Source organism: Calonectris borealis, chromosome W (genome assembly GCF_964195595.1).
Source record: "Calonectris borealis chromosome W, bCalBor7.hap1.2, whole genome shotgun sequence".
Classification (NCBI taxonomy): Eukaryota; Metazoa; Chordata; class Aves; order Procellariiformes; family Procellariidae; genus Calonectris; species Calonectris borealis.
This window is the reverse complement of record NC_134351.1, coordinates 40532376-40549916: the sequence shown is the minus strand read 5'-3', so window position 1 is coordinate 40549916 and position 17541 is coordinate 40532376. Positions and strand designations below refer to the sequence as shown.

Genomic DNA, 17541 nt, shown 5'->3' with positions numbered 1-17541 from the left:
CCTGCTAGGTTGTTCAGCAATGAAGATATGAACGTACCTACTCTTCTTAGTTTATCTTAAATTTCAGAAATATGTTTGGTAAGTTGGTGCTTTGCAAAATTCACTATTAGGAGTACAGAAAATAATTTGTTTATATAAACTGATTAATGTAATGTTATTCTTAACAGTTAAATATATAACAGATTATATATATTCATTAGCAATATTTATACATACACAGTAAACTGCTAAAACTTTTGACTGTGGATGTATACAGAAGCCATTTTGCCTAAGTGATGAATATTAAGTAGCATATGTTGGAAAAGACAACAGGATGTTTGGAGGACTGAGAAGGTAAGACAGTTAAAACTTTATGCTGTATCTTACTGGTTATAGCCTCCAAAATTATAATAGTGCAACAGCAACTCATGTTCCCTTCCTGACATGAGGGAAAGTAGTATTGCATTTGCACATAAGGCTTGCACACCATTGGTGGCTTTCACCTAATTCATTTGTACTTAAAACTTTCTAAGGGGTCACTAAGGTAGGGGATGAAAAGCCGTATTTAGCTCAATACAAGTGTTCCTACTCAATAAAGGCACACAACTGCTTGAAAGAGGAAGCTGCAGTACTGGAAGCAGAGTCAGTGCTTGACTGCATGAGACCATGCCTCTCACAGAAGGGGAATGATGTCTTATTTCAAAAAACTTTATGAAATGCAAACTCAGCAAACTCAGTTAAATCCTTTCAAGTTTCTTCTTTGCATGACAACAATAAACCAGTGATTGACTATTCTTAGAGCTGTTACTTGAATAATTGGGGAGAGGGAAAGCTAAGGTTCCTACTAAGGCATGTACAAGATGGCTTGCTGTCCCTTCATTTTAAGATTTGTAGTTTGATTTACTATCAAAGACCATAGAGGTCAACTTTAAAAAAAAAAAAAGCAAACACTTTCTTTTAGCATACAGGTTCCACCCCCCCTCCTATTAGCAGAAGTGCCTTTTTAGATATCCGGTGAACTAAAACTTACTATGTAACTGTTTCACACAGAACAATTTTTTTTTCACAGGTAGAAATAGGTAGCCTCTGAAAATGTTAAGTTGCCAATACAAAGGAATGCATCAGCAAAGTAAGCCAATAATTCATAACTATCGCTAAAACAGTGAAAAGAGAACTGCTTACAAAGGCAAACGGTGAGCTGATTTTAATTAAATTAAGCAATACTGCTGCAGGCATTGCTCATAGCCGTATCTCCAACTGTATACTGCTGAAGTAAGGCATGCTTCAGGTTGTTAAAAAAAAAAAAAGCTGTGTGCTTTAATGATTTAAATAACATAGATTGAATATTTTGCTTTATATTGTATGCATCTAAAGATATATTAAGATAAATAGCTAGCAACTTGTCCTGGTTTTACTCAACATTGCTTGACGGTTGCCTGCATGATCCAATAGGATGGTGAGACTACTAAGTTTCCCTTACTTGGACAAGTATCAGAACTTTAACTTGACTAAAACGGGATTAAGTTTTTCTCATTTTAGAAGAGCACTTATATCCAGCATATGCACAAGACAGTATCAAGAAGCACACTGCTTAAATTGACAATGATTTATTGTGTTTAGGAACATTCAATAAATACCAATCTTTTAGCTTCAGTTTGGCAATCCTTTCCCACCAAAAATCTGTTGGTTGGGTTTTTTTTCCCCCTGGCATAAACTCCATTGCCAGCAAGGGATGTATCAGAAGAAGTTAATAAATAATACACACAGATAGCAGTTTTCTAAACATACCTCCTCTTTTAAAGGCACGATACAGATTTACTAAACAAGTCTCGAGCAAGTTCTTCACAGAAGAAAATTTTGGTACAAGCTGTCCTCTGAACATTGTTTTCTTCACCAATGCTGGTAGTTTATTTCATGGAATACAGTATTTAAACAGTACTGATGGATCATTTAAAACCAAGTTTTTTTCCCCTTAAGGTAAGCTATGTGACTAGTACTGAACTGTATGAATTTAAGAGTGGTGTACCTCTTGCTGAGCATTTCATGGCAATCGTGAATAAACATACAACAGAGGAAAAGGCGATATGATAATCTGTTAGTAGGGTTTGGGGGATTTTCTTTTTCTTTTTTGTTTGTTTCCGCTTGCTTTTAAACCACTGTTCAAAAGGTAAAGGTATCATATTTAAAAGATGTTTTGTTTGACTTTCCATGAAGTATTGTGTTAAAAACACAATTGAAGAAAGTTCCTGCTCGTGATGAGAACCACTCTCAAGTACTTAAATTTGAATATCCCTCTAAATTCCATTCATTTCTTATTAAAAATGTGTTTTAATAAAAGCATGAAGACTACAGAAAACCAATTAACATAATAGAGTTAATCTTGCATAATTTTTTCCACAACTGTATTTTACATATCACCAAACTTGTGCTTTAGCAAAAGAAAAAGGAATAAAAATAAATTCTCTCTCAACTATTTATACACAAGAATTACCCTGCTGTGGGACCAGATACTTTACTCTACAGTCCCTCTAACCCAAGGCATAATCTTAGGTGTATCCTTTTGTGATTTAGGTTCCTGGAAGTTTTCAGCAAACCTTTCTCTTGCTTTATCCCAGTTCTTTTTATTCTTGCTCTGGATGATCTGAACATCTTCAATTGAGGCTGGTCTACTTGTACCCAAACCTGCATGCATCTTATGTAACTGAAGGTGGATCTGTCAAATACATTAAATATTGTTGTAACTGCAAGTTAGGTATTCTAAATACTTCAAATCATATTTTATAATACTAATTCCCCCCTCCCCAAGCATTTTGTTTAAGGTTCTAATATACTTAGATCATACATGGGCATCTAAAGTACTGTTAAAACAATGTGTCAAATCACCACCTCTAGAACTACGATCTAGAGTGCTGATGTCACCTGCCACTAACATCACTGTGAAGTACTCCTCACCAAATGAATAGCGTATGAGCCCTGTGCTGGGTAGTTTGACAACACAAAGCATGGTGTGGCTCTGAGCAGCACTATTGCCAAAAGACAACACCACAATGGTGACAAAAATGGGGCTAAGATGACTGCCACAGAGGCCTAGAACTTGGTGGCTACAGTGACTTCAGCCAGCTTTTCCTCTCTCATGGTGCATCATCTAGTTTGAATGTTGTGCTACATCAGCCTCACAGAAAGTGAAGGATTCCACCATAAGCCCATCTTGAATTCACACCACTTAAAATTATTTAAATCTTCCTCCAAACTTTGTATTCAAATATGAGATTATTAATTCAATAGCTAGAAGATGTCTGTCCTCCCTTGCTTAGTTTCCCAACAACCACAAACATTACTGGCATTTTCCACTGAAGGGACGAAATCATTGAAAAATTTCAAAATACTTCATTAATCAAGTCAAAAGTGATTTGAGATTAGTCCTACTGAGATTATTCCTTCCTACCCAGGATTTTGAAATGTTTCAAGTGAATAGTGGCTTACAATTAGACATTTTTGACTGCAAACACATTTTTATTTCTTTTTGCTCCAAGTAAAAACCAGACAGACCTACCGGATCCTTCATACCACCACCATCCTTGCCCAGGCCTTCCCCTTTTTTCCATCCCATCTTCTCCAACATTTTATGTCCTTTGTTGCTGTTGCTGATTTCACTTTAAAGAAAGTTTAAGATAACTGATAAGTAAGAGTTAATACAAAGAGTATGCTCTCTACTCAAATATTGAAGGACAGAAATGTGCAGGTATATGCTGCTCTAGAAACCAGGACTCAACTACCATGCTGTTCCTACTTCCATCAAGAGCTATCCAGAAGACCCTAGTGCCACCTTTTGCAAGTTCTTCCATTAATATCTTCGGTTACCAAAGCTATGCCAAGCCTCCAGTCAATACCAACTTTCTTAAAACTCCCTCTGAACTACTTGCTTACTTTAGGAGTTAAAAGATACGGCATAGGTGGGTGCAAATCAACTGCACTAGGGAAAAGGCATTATCACTACCTCACCACCAAATCATCCTAACGCACATATTTCATTGTCTCACACTTCCTTTTACTAACTTACAAGCACCTACAAGTTCATGTTTCTTAAAAACAAACAACCCACCCCCCCCAAAACAACAAAACAAAAAAAAACCCCAAAACCTCCCAAAAACCCAAACAAACAAGCAACTACAGAAGCAGAGGAATAATTAAAGAGGAAGATTAAAATAAGTGTCATTTAAGATGTATATAAATGCATGTCCTATGATAGGCTGGATATTGACAGTGAAAGAAACTGCAGGTAAAAAATTCGCATATGTGCTATTGCTGGGACTGGATAGAAAAATAGAAACAGGCACTTGAAAAATAGACACTATTGAAGGTGTCAATATTGCTGCTGGGGAATTCCCTGATTGTTTGAGTTGGTAAGAAAGTGATCAAAGCATCCTTACTGCCAAGTTGAATTCTGTATGGAATGTGAGGAATTAATAAAAATAGCATATGAACTGGGAAGTGAGAATAACTTGAGTATTTTCTAGCTCTCCTAACACATTATATACAGGCAATTCACAATCTAACAAACTGTATCCTAGTAACTAATTGATACTTACTGAATCATCATTCTTTAAGATTCACTAGAGAAGGACACAGGATTTCCTCTCCCCCCCTAAACAAACTTACATATAGACAGAAGCTGGAGTATCATCTCTCTGGAAGGTTCCTTCACTTCCAATGGTCTCTCTGCGCTTTCCTGCTCTATCTTTGTACTTTGGATTCTTCACTGCTTTATTGTCTTCATACTCTGTGTTCTTTGCAAACAGATTAAATTCCATCAAGGCAAAGAAAGCTGGCTTTAAATTCTTTATTTTCAATAACTTCACTGCTTCCCTCCAAAAGTAAAGCACAGCTTCAGCCTATTTCATTAATTCTAAATCTTATAACAAAAAACTATAGTTCTCATTCAGTAGTTTGTTATTGCCACCATCACATAATAATGCAATATTGCCAAATTAATTAATTTCACAGAGGCTGTAAATAAATTAACAGATTCTCTTGAATCTTCTCTTGGTATGAAGAATCAATCTCTCCATATTAAGCAGAAAACCACATGGACATGCCACTGACTTTTTTTTTAAGCGTATAGCCTGTTCTTCAGCAACTATTTCTTCAGAATAGATGACACAACTAAGCACTTGTATAGATTCTGTACCAATGTTATTTCATTAGCGGAAGAATTTGAGAGAAACGATGGCATTCTGTTTTCTATATGAATATTTATTACAAGTGCTAGATGCAACCCCATCATTAAAATCATCTCTAAAACAGAAGTAACTTGAATACCTATATACAATATAGCCTGTACATTCATGTTGGCATTTTTCTATGGCAAAGCAGACTTAAAATAAAAACTTAAAAATTTTCCCTCTTCCTTCCATCATTTTTTCAGTTGCTCATTATTTTTCCCTTTCCAAATAAAACATAGCACTGCAATTTAGTGCCAACTTAATTTGCAGAAATAAAAATAGCTATGTCTTAAGAAATCTTAACCTCAAAAGGATGAGGAATCTTGTACACATTGGAACTGATCATTTTTTCCTAAAATTTTAACAGAACTTCCATGCCCTGTTATCATCATCTCTCTCTGTAGAGGTTTGTAAAAAACAATTACTTAGTGTACAAAAGACAAACCTGAGTAAAACCACCAGGCTCAAGTTTGAGTGCATTTGAAAACTTTCCTTATTCACTGAAGTCTATGGCTTAAAACAGGAATCACAGAATAGACACAGACTTCAAACACTTACTCAATTTCTACTGTAAACTCACCTGTAAACCATATTTTACCCGTATTTGTTTTAATGCTTTTCTTCTGACTAACTCTCTCTCTTCTTTGCTAAGTGCTGGGCAAACTAAAAGGAACAATACAGGATTGAATTTCTAATTAATAATGTAACAATGTTTTGAAACATAAGACAACTGTGAGAAATTTTTTTCTAACATTATTACACAGACACACATACCAAGAAGAAAATACATCATCATGTATTATAGAACTATTCCCTGTTGACAAGAAAATTGTAAGAAAACTATCTGAAATAATTATGTTTATAAAGTAAAGAGCTATAATAAAAAACATATCCAGTGATAACATGACTAACCAGAAGTTTCCTTTTTCCTATCCAGGCGAAGATGTGCTCTGACTTGTCCTGGTTCACATCCATCACAAGTATCACTGCCAGGATGTATATGAAAAGAAAGTACAGTTTCACCAATCTTCACTTCATCTCCATGCTCCAAGATGTAGGGATCACATTTTGTTTTAGGCTACAGCAAAAGAAAGTTTTGGCAGCCATGTTTATTAGTTACTAATGAAGGGCACCAACAACTTTATTTCATGAATACTGCTCATAATTTAGTGATTCAGTTTGGTCTCACAAATGCAGGCAAATATTTAACTACAGTGGGTATTTCACTCTAGCAACTGTAACCATAGCAGATTTTTCCTAATATAAACCAAACATGAAGTATTACAAGTGGCCCTAAAAACAGAAGGGAACCGAGGAAGAGACTAACGTATGAAAGAAACCATACAATGACATTGTTAGTGATTTGCCATAACATATTTTAAATGACCACGACTACCATTTTCTGCAACATACACAGCATTATAACAACAAGTACTCACCTGGAGAATCTGATTTCCATTAACAACTGTTCCATTCTGACTGCCTTGATCCACAAGAACATAATTTTGCAAATCGTGGTCAAAATATACTTCTGCATGGAACTGATAAATAGAAGCCTAAGTGAAATGTTCTCATTAAACAAATACTTCACAATTTATATGCTATTTTACAGTAAGATTTCAGAATGTATTTTGGGGCCTTTTAACTGAGTGGCTCTGGTACTCTAAGAGAGTATTCCATGCCTTATGATTTAATCTATTTGAAATGTAAATGAATGGGCCACAACAACATGAGCTAAAGTATTCTAATATAACTATTTTGACTATAAACTGATTCAGTACTGAAAAGGTATATACCTCCAATGTGGCAAGTATGCTTTACTTAAAGGACTGCAAGATACAGTAATAAAGCATTTTTAACTGTTCTTATAAATAAAAGGCTTTTTTCTTGTAAGGTATGTTATAGCACTCTCAATTTTTCTCTTTCTGGAGTGCATCAAAAAAGATGCTGAAAGAAATGCAATTAAAAAAAAATCTGATCTCATTCTACAGTTTCAGGTTACTTGGTCTTTCATATCTGAAATAGCTGACTAAATGCTGTGTTTTAGTAAATTTCATGTAATTCACTTTCACCTGCATCTTAATGCCCAGGACACAATTACTATCCATCATTTGCTGTTCCTTTTATCTCCTTTCTGATATTGAGACTAACAATCTATTTTTTTTTGTCACAATTCTATAGGTATTGCTCCTAAGCCCAGACAGAACACAGAAAACACAACTCCAGGCCAAACTCAAACACATACACTAGCTCCAAAAAACGGCCACTAAGCAAACCAAAATATCAACTTCTGCAGCCTACTATGACTCCCAGTAAAAAAACCAGAAGTCTCAAAAAATGACAGTTTCAAATTTGACAAGCAAAGATGCCTTTTGCTATAGTAGAAGAAAAAAACCCAACAGTCAATCTGGGAAGAAAGTGCTAATTTAAAACCAAATCCCTTATCTTTGAGCGAGAGCAGTTGCTACATTCATTAATTAAAAAAAATATTTTGTAGATTGGCTAGCATAAATTTACAACAGGAATACTCCCATAATGGTGGAAAGATTGACTAGCTCATTCAATAGATAATTTAATTTCTACCTCTGTTTTATTGAATAGGATGAACCAAAACTACTTCTTAAGATGCTAAATCTGCAGGGTGTAACTTTGTTTCTTTAAATCTCACTTTACATTTAAAGGAAAGCAAATGCCAAAGTGGTCCACAACTATCAACTATGAATAGTGAGGAAAACAAATCAGTAGTAACTTTTTGTTTCTACAGATATGTAATTTATCTTCCTGCCTTAGACTCCTCATCTGCAGAGTGAAATAACTTCTTATGCAGACAGTCAATTATTTTAATGAAAGGTATTTCAAAGCAACTCAGGCACCCACGAATAATTATATAATAAATATTGTTATCCGTACAAGAAGCAATGGAGAAAATGGTAACACTACAGAAAAATAAAACCCCTTTGGCTGCTTTATACACCCAATTTCAAATACATGCCTGAAAAAGTCATTAACAGCAGGGAAAGATTTTCTCTGGAAATTGTGCAGTATAAAATATGGTAAATGGCTGATCAATCAGAACTATCATCTGGAACAGACATAGTAAAGCATATTTCAGATACTTGCATTTGTAGATGTTTTTATCAATTTTTTTTTTGTTTGGATGACATGTCTTTGTCAATTTACATTTTTTTTAATTAATAGTACTGTATTTATGGTCCATGTTAAAATAGTTAGCAAAACAGAGCACATAATTTATCTTTAATCCCTCTTAACCAGAAAAAAAAATTCCATTACAATCTGTCACACAAAAATTCTGTTAAATTTTCAAACTCCCTGTATATCACTTACATATTTAGACCATTGAAGAAAAACAAAACAAAACCTGTTGCTCTAAGCTCAACTACAAGGATTGGATTACTTTATAACAAAGTTCTAGCTAGTTGACATCAATATTTTATAATATGATCAATACCTAACACAATAATATATTTTCCTCAAGTTCAATAACTAAGAAATTCAAGATTCAAAGTATAACTTTTTACTGCGCATTACACTGTGGATTACTAAGAATCCAATTCAAAAAAAAAAATTAGCTTTTCCAGACTTTGAAATCACAATGCTGTTTGCATTAAATTCCTATTCGGTAAAATATCGTATCTTTTCCTTTCTCTAACTTCAAAGAAGTGACTAAAACCACATCTAATTCAAAAAGTTGTTTTGTTTTTTTTAAAATTAACATAAGATTTGGCAAAATTTAAAGCAATAAAATCTAAAGCCTCATCCATACGCTGATCTACATTTCAGCAGACAGAAACAAGAGTTACCTTACTGACTCCAACTTCAGGAATCTGAAGTGTGTGCCCAGCATCTTTTTCTCTGGAAAGGCAAGTTGATATATAAATCACAACAAAGCAGAAATAGTTCTAACAATGTCTTACAAAAGGTGTATTTTAGCTGAACCTTAATACTGTGTTTCTCTTCTGAGCTATTATGAAGCTTCACAGATGTAAAAGTACTGTGTTGCAATATATGTACAAGGTGAAGACTTACTTCACGTCCCTTCTTCCATCTATAAACCATAATCTAAACAGTAGGCAATGAACATAATATAAAAAATTAAAGGTACGGCTTTATCAATAAACCTGATATTTCTATCTGAACTTTTAATGTCATAGAAGGCCTGTAATTAATACTCTGAACTCTGCATCCTTGTATTGGATTTGCATGGCAAGGTTTTGGTAGCAGGGGGGCTACAGGGGTGGCTTCTGTGAGAAGATGCCAGAAGCTTCCCCTATGTCCGACGGAGCCAGTGCCAGCCAGATCCAAGATGAACCCGCCGCAGGCCAAGGCGGAGCCAATCAGCGATGGTGGTAGCGCCTCTGTGATAACATATTTAAGAAGGGGGAAAAACTGCTGCGCAACAGAAGAGAGGAGTGAGAATATGCGAGAGAAACAACTCTGCAGACACCAAGGTCAGTAAAGAAGGAGGGGGAGGAGGTGCTCCAGGCACCAGAGCAGAGATTCCCCTGCAGACCGTGGTGAAGACCATGGTGAAGCAGGCTGTCCCCCTGCAGCCCATGGAGGTCCACGGTGGAGCAGATATCCACCTGCAGCCCGTGGAGGACCCCACGCCAGAGCACGTAGAGGCGCCCAAAGGAGGCTGTGACCCCATGGGAAGCCTGTGCTGGAGCAGGCTCCTGGCAAGACCTGTGGACCCAGTGGAGAGAGGAGCCCATGCTGGAGCAGGTTTGCTGGCAGGACTTGTGACCCCGTGGGGGACCCACTGTCGTGGTTTAACCCCAGCCAGCAAAGATAAACCCCACGCAGCCGCTAGATCACCCCCCCAACTCCGGTGGGATGGGGGAGAGAATCGGGAGGACACAAGTAGGAAAGCTCCCAGGTTGAGATAAAAACAGATTAATAATTGAAATAAAACTAAGTAGAACAGTAATAATAACAATAACAACAACAATAACAGAATACACAAAGCAGACGATGCACAATGCAACTGGTCGGTGAGCACCGACCAGTTGCATTGTGCATCGTCTGCTTTGTGTGATGCACAATGCAACTGCTCACCGACCGAGTGTCACGAACGGGGGGGCGAGCCCCCCCCCCCAACCTGGTTTTTATACTGAGCATGATGTCACATGGTATAGAATACCCCATTGGCCAGCTGGGTCCACCACCCCGGCTGTGCTCCCCCTCCCCAGTGCAAGCATCACCCAGCAACAGCCAAAGCATCAATGGGCCATCAATGCTCCTTTCACACTAAACCCAAAACACAGCACACCCCCCACAAGCTACTGGGAAGAAAGTTAACTCTGTCCCAGCCGGAACCAGGACAGTATCCACCCCTTATTCTATACCATCTACATCATGCCCAGGTCTCACATTTTTCCATACATTCCAATTAGTCACCACTACTTCTCCTGCCTTTTGATATATATGCACACACAGAGATATCATTCCCTTACTCCATGGGCCATCCCTCTAAAATGTCCATTGAGTTCATTTAGTCTATGACTTAGGGTTCCATCTGTTGTAACAGTCTTTCAGGGCAGGAGAGATGGTGTGTGGTGCTGGACTCTTGCATGCGGAGGCCAGTTCTGGGTGCTCGTCCGGTTCTATCATTGTTGCACCTTGCTCACTTTCATGCTACATTAATCTGGGTGATTCTTACTATAATACTGTTAATATGGCATATAGTTAACCATAGAAGTGATGACATACAGTACTATGTAATAACTAATATCATACAATTCAGTTCATTGGCTATTATCACCAACAATAAAATCCCCTTGAGGTACACACTGGACTTCCCCATCCTTTCGCATTACCCACCAAGTGCACCCAGGTCCCTGAGCAAAAGCAATCCCACGGATGGGTTTTCCCTTGCCAGAGGCAGGAGTAACCCAGACTGTCTTCCCCAGCATATTTCTTATGTGCACGACAGGGACTTTATCTCCATCTACAGTACGTAAGGGTTTTGACTGGTCAGGGCCAGCTCGATTGGCAGATCCCCTGGTATTGACTAACCAGGTGGCTTTTGCTAAATGTGTATCCCAAAGCTTGAATGTCCCACCACCCATTGCCATCAGTGTTGTCTTTAGCAGCCCATTGTATCGTTCAATTTTTCCAGAGGCTGGTGCATGGTAGGGGATGTGATAGACCCACTCAATGCCATGCTCTTTGGCCCAGGTGTCTATGAGGGTGTTTCGGAAGTGAGTCCCGTTGTCTGACTCAATTCTTTCTGGGGTGCCATGTCACCACAGGACTTGCTTTTCAAGGCCCAGGATGGTGTTCCGGGCAGTGGCATGGGGCACAGGGTATGTTTCCAGCCATCCTGTGGTTGCTTCCACCGTGGTGAGCACATGACGCTTACCTTGTCGGGTTTGTGGGAGTGTGATATAATCAATCTGCCAGGCCTCCCCATATTTATATTTCAGCCATCGTCCTCCATACCAAAGAGGCTTTACTCGCTTGGCTTGTTTGATCGCAGCGCATGTTGAACATTCATGGATAACCTGGGCAATAGTGTCCGTGGTTAAGTTCACCCCTTGATCACGAGCCCATCTAGATGTTGCATCTCTTCCATGATGGCCTGAAGTGTCATGGGCCCACCAAGCTATAAATAATTCACCCTTATGTTGCCAGTCCAGATCTACCTGAGCCACTTCAATCTTAGCAGCCTGGTCCACCTGCTGGTTGTTTTGGTGTTCTTCAGTGGCCCGACTCTTGGGTACGTGGGCATCTATGTGACGTACTTTTACAGCCAGGTTCTCTACCTGGGCAGCAATATCTTGCCACAATGTGGCAGCCCAGATGGGTTTACCTCTGCGCTGCCAGTTGTTCTGCTTCCACTGCTGCAACCACCCCCACAGGCCATTTGCCACCATCCATGAGTCAGTATAGAGATAAAGTACTGGCCATTTTTCTCGTTCGGCAATGTCCAAGGCCAGCTGGATGGCTTTCACCTCAGCAAACTGGCACAATTCACCTTCTCCTTCAGCAGTTTCTGCAACTTGGCATATAAGACTCCATACCGCAGTGTTCCATCTCCGATGTTTTCCCACAAGGCGACAGGACCCATCAGTGAACAGGGCATATTGCTTCTCATTTTCTGGCAGTTTATTATACAGTGGGGCCTCTTCAGCACGCGTCACCTCCTCCTCTGGGGATATTCCAAAATCTTTGCCTTCTGGCCAGTTCGTGATCACCTCCAAGATTCCTGGGCGACTGGGGTTTCCTATTCGGGCCCGTTGTGTGATCAGTGCGACCCACTTACTCCATGTAGCATCGGTTGCATGATATGTAGAGGGGACCCTCCCCTTGAACATCCAGCCCAGCACCGGCAGTCGGGGTGCCAGGAGGAGCTGTGCTTCAGTACCAACCACTTCCAAAGCAGCTCGAATCCCTTCATGTGCTACCAATATCTCCTTCTCAGTTGGAGTGTAGCGGGCCTCGGATCCTCTGTATCCCCGACTCCAGAACCCTAAGGGTCGACCTCGAGTCTCCTCTGGTGCTTTCTGCCAGAGGCTCCAGGTAGGGCCATTCTCCCCAGCTGCGGTGTAGAGCACATTCTTCACATCTTGTCCTGCCCGGACTGGCCCAAGGGCTACTGCCTGAACTATCTCCCGTTTAATTTGTTCAAAGGCTTGTTGTTGCTCAGGGCCCCATTTGAAGTCGTTCTTCTTCCTGGTCACGTGATAAAGAGGGCTTACGATCTGACTGTAATTTGGAATATGCATTCTCCAAAAACCCACAACGCCTAAGAAAGCTTGTGTTTCCTTTTTGCTACTTGCTGGGGACATGGCTGTTATTTTGTTGATCACATCCGTTGGGATCTGACGACGTCCATCTTGCCATTTTATTCCTAAAAAGTGGATCTCCTGTGCAGGTCCCTTGACCTTACTTCGTTTTATGGCAAAGCCGGCCTTCAGAAGGATTTGGACTATTCTCTCCCCTTTCTCAAAAACTTCCTCTGCTGTGTTGCCCCATACAATGATGTCATCAATGTATTGCAGGTGTTCCGGAGCCTCACCCTGTTCCAGTGCGGTGTGGATCAGTCCATGGCAAATGGTAGGGCTGTGTTTCCACCCCTGGGGCAGTCGGTTCCAGGTGTACTGGACGCCCCTCCAAGTGAAAGCAAACTGTGGCCTGCACTCTGCCGCCAAAGGGATGGAGAAAAACGCATTAGTGATATCAATTGTAGCGTACCACTTGGCTGCCTTTGACTCCAGTTTGTATTGAAGTTCTAGCATGTCCGGCACGGCAGCACTCAGTGGCGGCGTGACTTCGTTCAGGCCACGGTAGTCTACTGTTAGTCTCCACTCTCCATTGGACTTTCGCACTGGCCATATGGGACTGTTAAAGGGTGAGCGAGTCTTGCTGATCACTCCTTGGCTCTCCAGTCGACGAATCAGCTCATGGATGGGGATCAGAGAGTCTCGGTTGGTGTGGTATTGCCGCCGGTGCACTGTTGTGGTAGCGATTGGTACCTGTTGTTCTTCGACCCTGAGCAACCCCACAACAGAAGGGTCCTCCGAGAGACCAGGCAAGGTGGACAGCTGTTTAATTTCCTCTGTCTCCAGGGCAGCTATACCAAAAGCCCACCGGTACCCTTTTGGGTCCTTGAAATACCCTCTCCTGAGGTAGTCTATGCCAAGGATGCACGGAGCCTCTGGGCCAGTCACAATGGGGTGCTTCTGCCACTCCTTCCCGGTCAGGCTCACTTTGGCCTCCAATACAGTTAACTCTTGGGATCCCCCTGTCACTCCAGAAATACAGATGGGTTCTGCCCCTTTATAGCTTGATGGCATCAGGGTACACTGTGCCCCGGTGTCTACAAGAGCCTTCTACTCCTGTGGGTCTGATGTGCCAGGCCATCAAATCCACACAGTCCAGTAAACCCGGTTGTCCCTTTCCTCCACCTGGCTGGAGGCAGGGCCCCTCTAGTCCTGGTCATCATATTCGCTATCCAGTTCTTTTAAGTATGAATCAGAAGTCCCTTTTTTAAGATCGGAAGTGGAATCAGCCCTTCTACTCTGTCTGGGGAACTGGTCACTGGAGACTGGAGCAGCAGTTTTCCTGGAAGAACCCCCTTTTGTGGTTGTTTTTCCTTGCAACTCATGTACCCGTGCCTGTAGGACTGAGGTAGGTTTTCCATCCCACTTCCTCATGTCCTCTCCGTGGTCACGCAGGTAAAACCACAGGGTACCCCGGGGTGTGTACCCACGATGTCTCCTCTCTTGAGCAGAGGGACGCTTGCTCCTAATGGCTGAGACGCTGGCCCGTGCAGGTGGGGAGTAGGACATATCCTCTTTGAGTTGCTGGACCTCCTGAGACAGTTTCTCCACAGCAGAGGCACAGGCCCGTAGGGAGGAAGAGAGACTTTCTTCATATTGCTGGAGTTGGACAGCCAGTTCATCCACCGCTTGTTCCTCTCCGTCTTTCCAGGTCATTATTGCCAATGAGTTTGCATGTGACGCTGGTGCACTCCGTACAAATTTCTGCCACATGGGTCGGGTGCATTTGACTTCATCTGGGTCTTTGGATAACTGCTCCTTGTCCAGGTCATCATAAATCACCTCCAGCACGGCTAATTCCCTCAGGTACTGGATACCTCTCTCCATGGTGGGCCACTTGCCTGGGTGGCATATAACATCTTCCCTGAAGGGATACCTTTCCTTCACACCTGACAGGAGTCGCCTCCAGAGGCTGAGGACTTGTGCCCCTTGTCCAATCGCTTTGTCAATGCCCCCTTCCCTAGAAAGGGATCCCAGCTGCTTGGCTTCCCTACCCTCTAATTTCAGGCTACTGGCCCCGTTATCCCAGCATCATCGGAGCAGCCAGGTGACAATGTGCTCGCCTGGACAACAGCTGAAGTCTTTTCACATATCTCACAGCTCACCCAGAGATAGGGATCGGGTGGTCACCATCTCATTTACGGGTTCTGCCTCCTCCTCCTCCTGTTCTCGTGATGGCCCTGGTTCATCTTCATCCCTTACTAAACGAGCTGATTTTCTTGTGCATTTTCTTTTTTGTATAGGGGCGACTGATTCCGGCATGGGTTGATTCTCTGTTGCAGGGGGCAGAGTAGCTGCCGTGCCTGCCCTGGGGGGTGGGGGAGCCACTGTGCTTGCCGTGGGGGGTGGAGTAGCCACAGGGCCTGTTGCTTTGTCATCAGCTGCAGAGATGTTTCCTTCCCCTTGGGGGTTCTGATTGGTGTTGAACAGGGCTCGGTAGGCGTGGGCCAGGCCCCAGCACATTGTAGTGATTTGCGTCTCCCTAGAATGGCCAGGGTGACAGCATACTTCTTCCAAATATTCTACTAATTTTTCAGGGTTCTGCACTTGTTCAGGGGTAAAGTTCCAGAACACTGGGGGTGCCCACCGTCCTAGGCATCTGCCCATGCTATCCCACTCGCCCTGCCACTCATAACTATCCAGCCTTGGGGCAGATCTCTGGATGACATTCTTAAATTGCTTACTAACCTTGGATAAAACCACAACAATATTCCCAAGGAGTACCAATAGATGTACCTTAACTACCCAGGGGTGTTCAAGGTACTGGCAAGTAATTTTAACAAAGGAGATGACATCATAGAGGAAGGTAGCGAGGGTGCCATTCTCTATTTCCTCCATAAAAAATCTCTCAGAGGAAAAGGTATAATTGCTAATGGTCTCCATGAGGTGGTACCCGAAATACAGAAACGGCTTCATTACGAATCCCAAATACCAAATAACCCCCAATGCCAGTGTTTTAGTAACAAATCTCCCAGGCAAAACATCATTAATCACGGCAGAGCACAGCAGACTACAAAACCCAACTCCAATCTTTAACAGGTACAGTAAAAACAGGAGCATGTTGCAGAACAAATTAATATGTTAACAGATATAAATTCCTTAATATGCTCTAAATAATCTGTTGTTATCTCAACCCTTCGCTGCCCCACGTAGGGCGCCAAGAAGGACTGTCATGGTTTAACCCCAGCCAGCAAAAATAAACGCCACGCAGCTGCTAGATCACCCCCCACCCTCCGGTGGGATGGGGGAGAGAATCGGAAGGGCACAAGTAGGAAAGCTCCCGGGTTGAGATAAAAACAGTTTAATAATTGAGATAAAACAAAGTAGAACAGTAATAATAACAATGAGAACAACAACAATAACAGAATATAGAAAGCAGGCAATGCGCAATGCAACTGCTCACTGACCGCGTGTCACGAACAGGGGGCGAGCCCCCCCCACACCTGGTTTTTATACTGAGCATGATGTCACATGGTATAGAATACCCCATTGGCCAGCTGGGTCCACCACCCCAGGTGTGCTCCCCCCTCCCGGTGCAAGCATCACCCAGCAACAGCCAAAGCATCCATGGGCCATCAATGCTCCTTTCACACTAAACCCAAAACACAGCACACCCCCCAAGCTACTGGGAATAAAGTTAACTCTGTCCCAGCCGGAACCAGGACACCCACGCTGGAGCAGTCTGTTCCTGAAGGACTGCCCCCTGTGGAAAGGACCCATGCTGGAGCAGTTCATGAAGAACTGCAGCCTGTGGGAAGGACCCACTTTGGAGAAGTTCGTGGAGGATTGTTTCCCGTGGGAGGGACCCCACGCTGGAGCAGGGGAAGAGTGTGAGGAGGAAGGAGCGGCAGAGACAAGCTGTGATGAACTGACCGCAACCCCCATTCCCCATCCCCCTGTGCCACTATGGGGGGAGGAGGTAGAGAAATTGGGAGTGAACCTGAGCCCGGGAAGAAGGGAGGGGTGGGGGGAAGGGGTTTTAAGATTTGTTTTTATTTCTCATTACCCTATTCTGACTTTTGATTGGCAATAAATTAAATTAATTGCCCCAAGTCAAGTCTGTTTTGCCCATGACGGGAATTGCTGGGTGATCTCCCTGTCCTTATCTCGACCCACGAGCCTTTCATCATAGTTTCTCTCCCCTGTCCAGTTGAGGAGGGGAGTGATAGAGCGGCTTTGGTGGGCACCTGGCATCCAGCCAAGGTCAACCCACCACAATACTTCAAGCTTTTCAGTGCATCTTGGCATCAGTCTTCAACGCTGAAGTAGAATTCTTGGTAGCATTAGGCAGGTAATACATGAAATGAAAGAGTAATCTATATAGATTTTTTTTTTTGTCAAAATCACTGCAGGAGGAAGAAGGGATTTGTGTATTAGTTTCTTATACTAGGGGATGAAGAAGCAATGCAGCTAGTACAGGACTATATGCAAATTGCAAGGAGACTTGTCATAAGTTAAACTTCACATAATGCACCTAGAAAACTCCACCTGTAAGAGCAAATTAAAAGACATTTATCAGCATTACTTAAAAGCAG

General features: G+C 41.9%; 1 protein-coding gene and 1 non-coding gene across 3 annotated transcripts in view; one reads left to right on the top strand and one right to left on the bottom strand.

Moving 5' to 3' along the window:
- The first annotated feature begins 318 nt into the window (after positions 1-318).
- Positions 319-448, top strand: LOC142075147 (small nucleolar RNA SNORA47). Its single transcript, XR_012670806.1, has one exon. It is a non-coding gene; the product is annotated as a small nucleolar RNA SNORA47 (small nucleolar RNA).
- Positions 449-1570: 1122 nt separating this feature from the next.
- The window catches only part of LOC142074699 (angiogenic factor with G patch and FHA domains 1-like), a 41186-nt gene continuing 25215 nt past the window's right edge, over positions 1571-17541 (bottom strand). Inside the window, exons 8-14 of one of the 2 annotated variants that reach the window (XM_075135495.1) lie at positions 9023-9074; positions 6641-6742; positions 6114-6279; positions 5782-5864; positions 4639-4766; positions 3533-3632; positions 1571-2692 (exon numbers count right to left, since the gene is read on the bottom strand). In XM_075135495.1, the coding sequence (XP_074991596.1) occupies positions 2492-2692; positions 3533-3632; positions 4639-4766; positions 5782-5864; positions 6114-6279; positions 6641-6742; positions 9023-9074 (832 nt within the window). In that variant the 3' untranslated portion in view covers positions 1571-2491. The remainder of the gene's footprint in view (positions 2693-3532; positions 3633-4638; positions 4767-5781; positions 5865-6113; positions 6280-6640; positions 6743-9022; positions 9075-17541) is intronic. The other variant, XM_075135496.1, reaches the window with a different exon arrangement.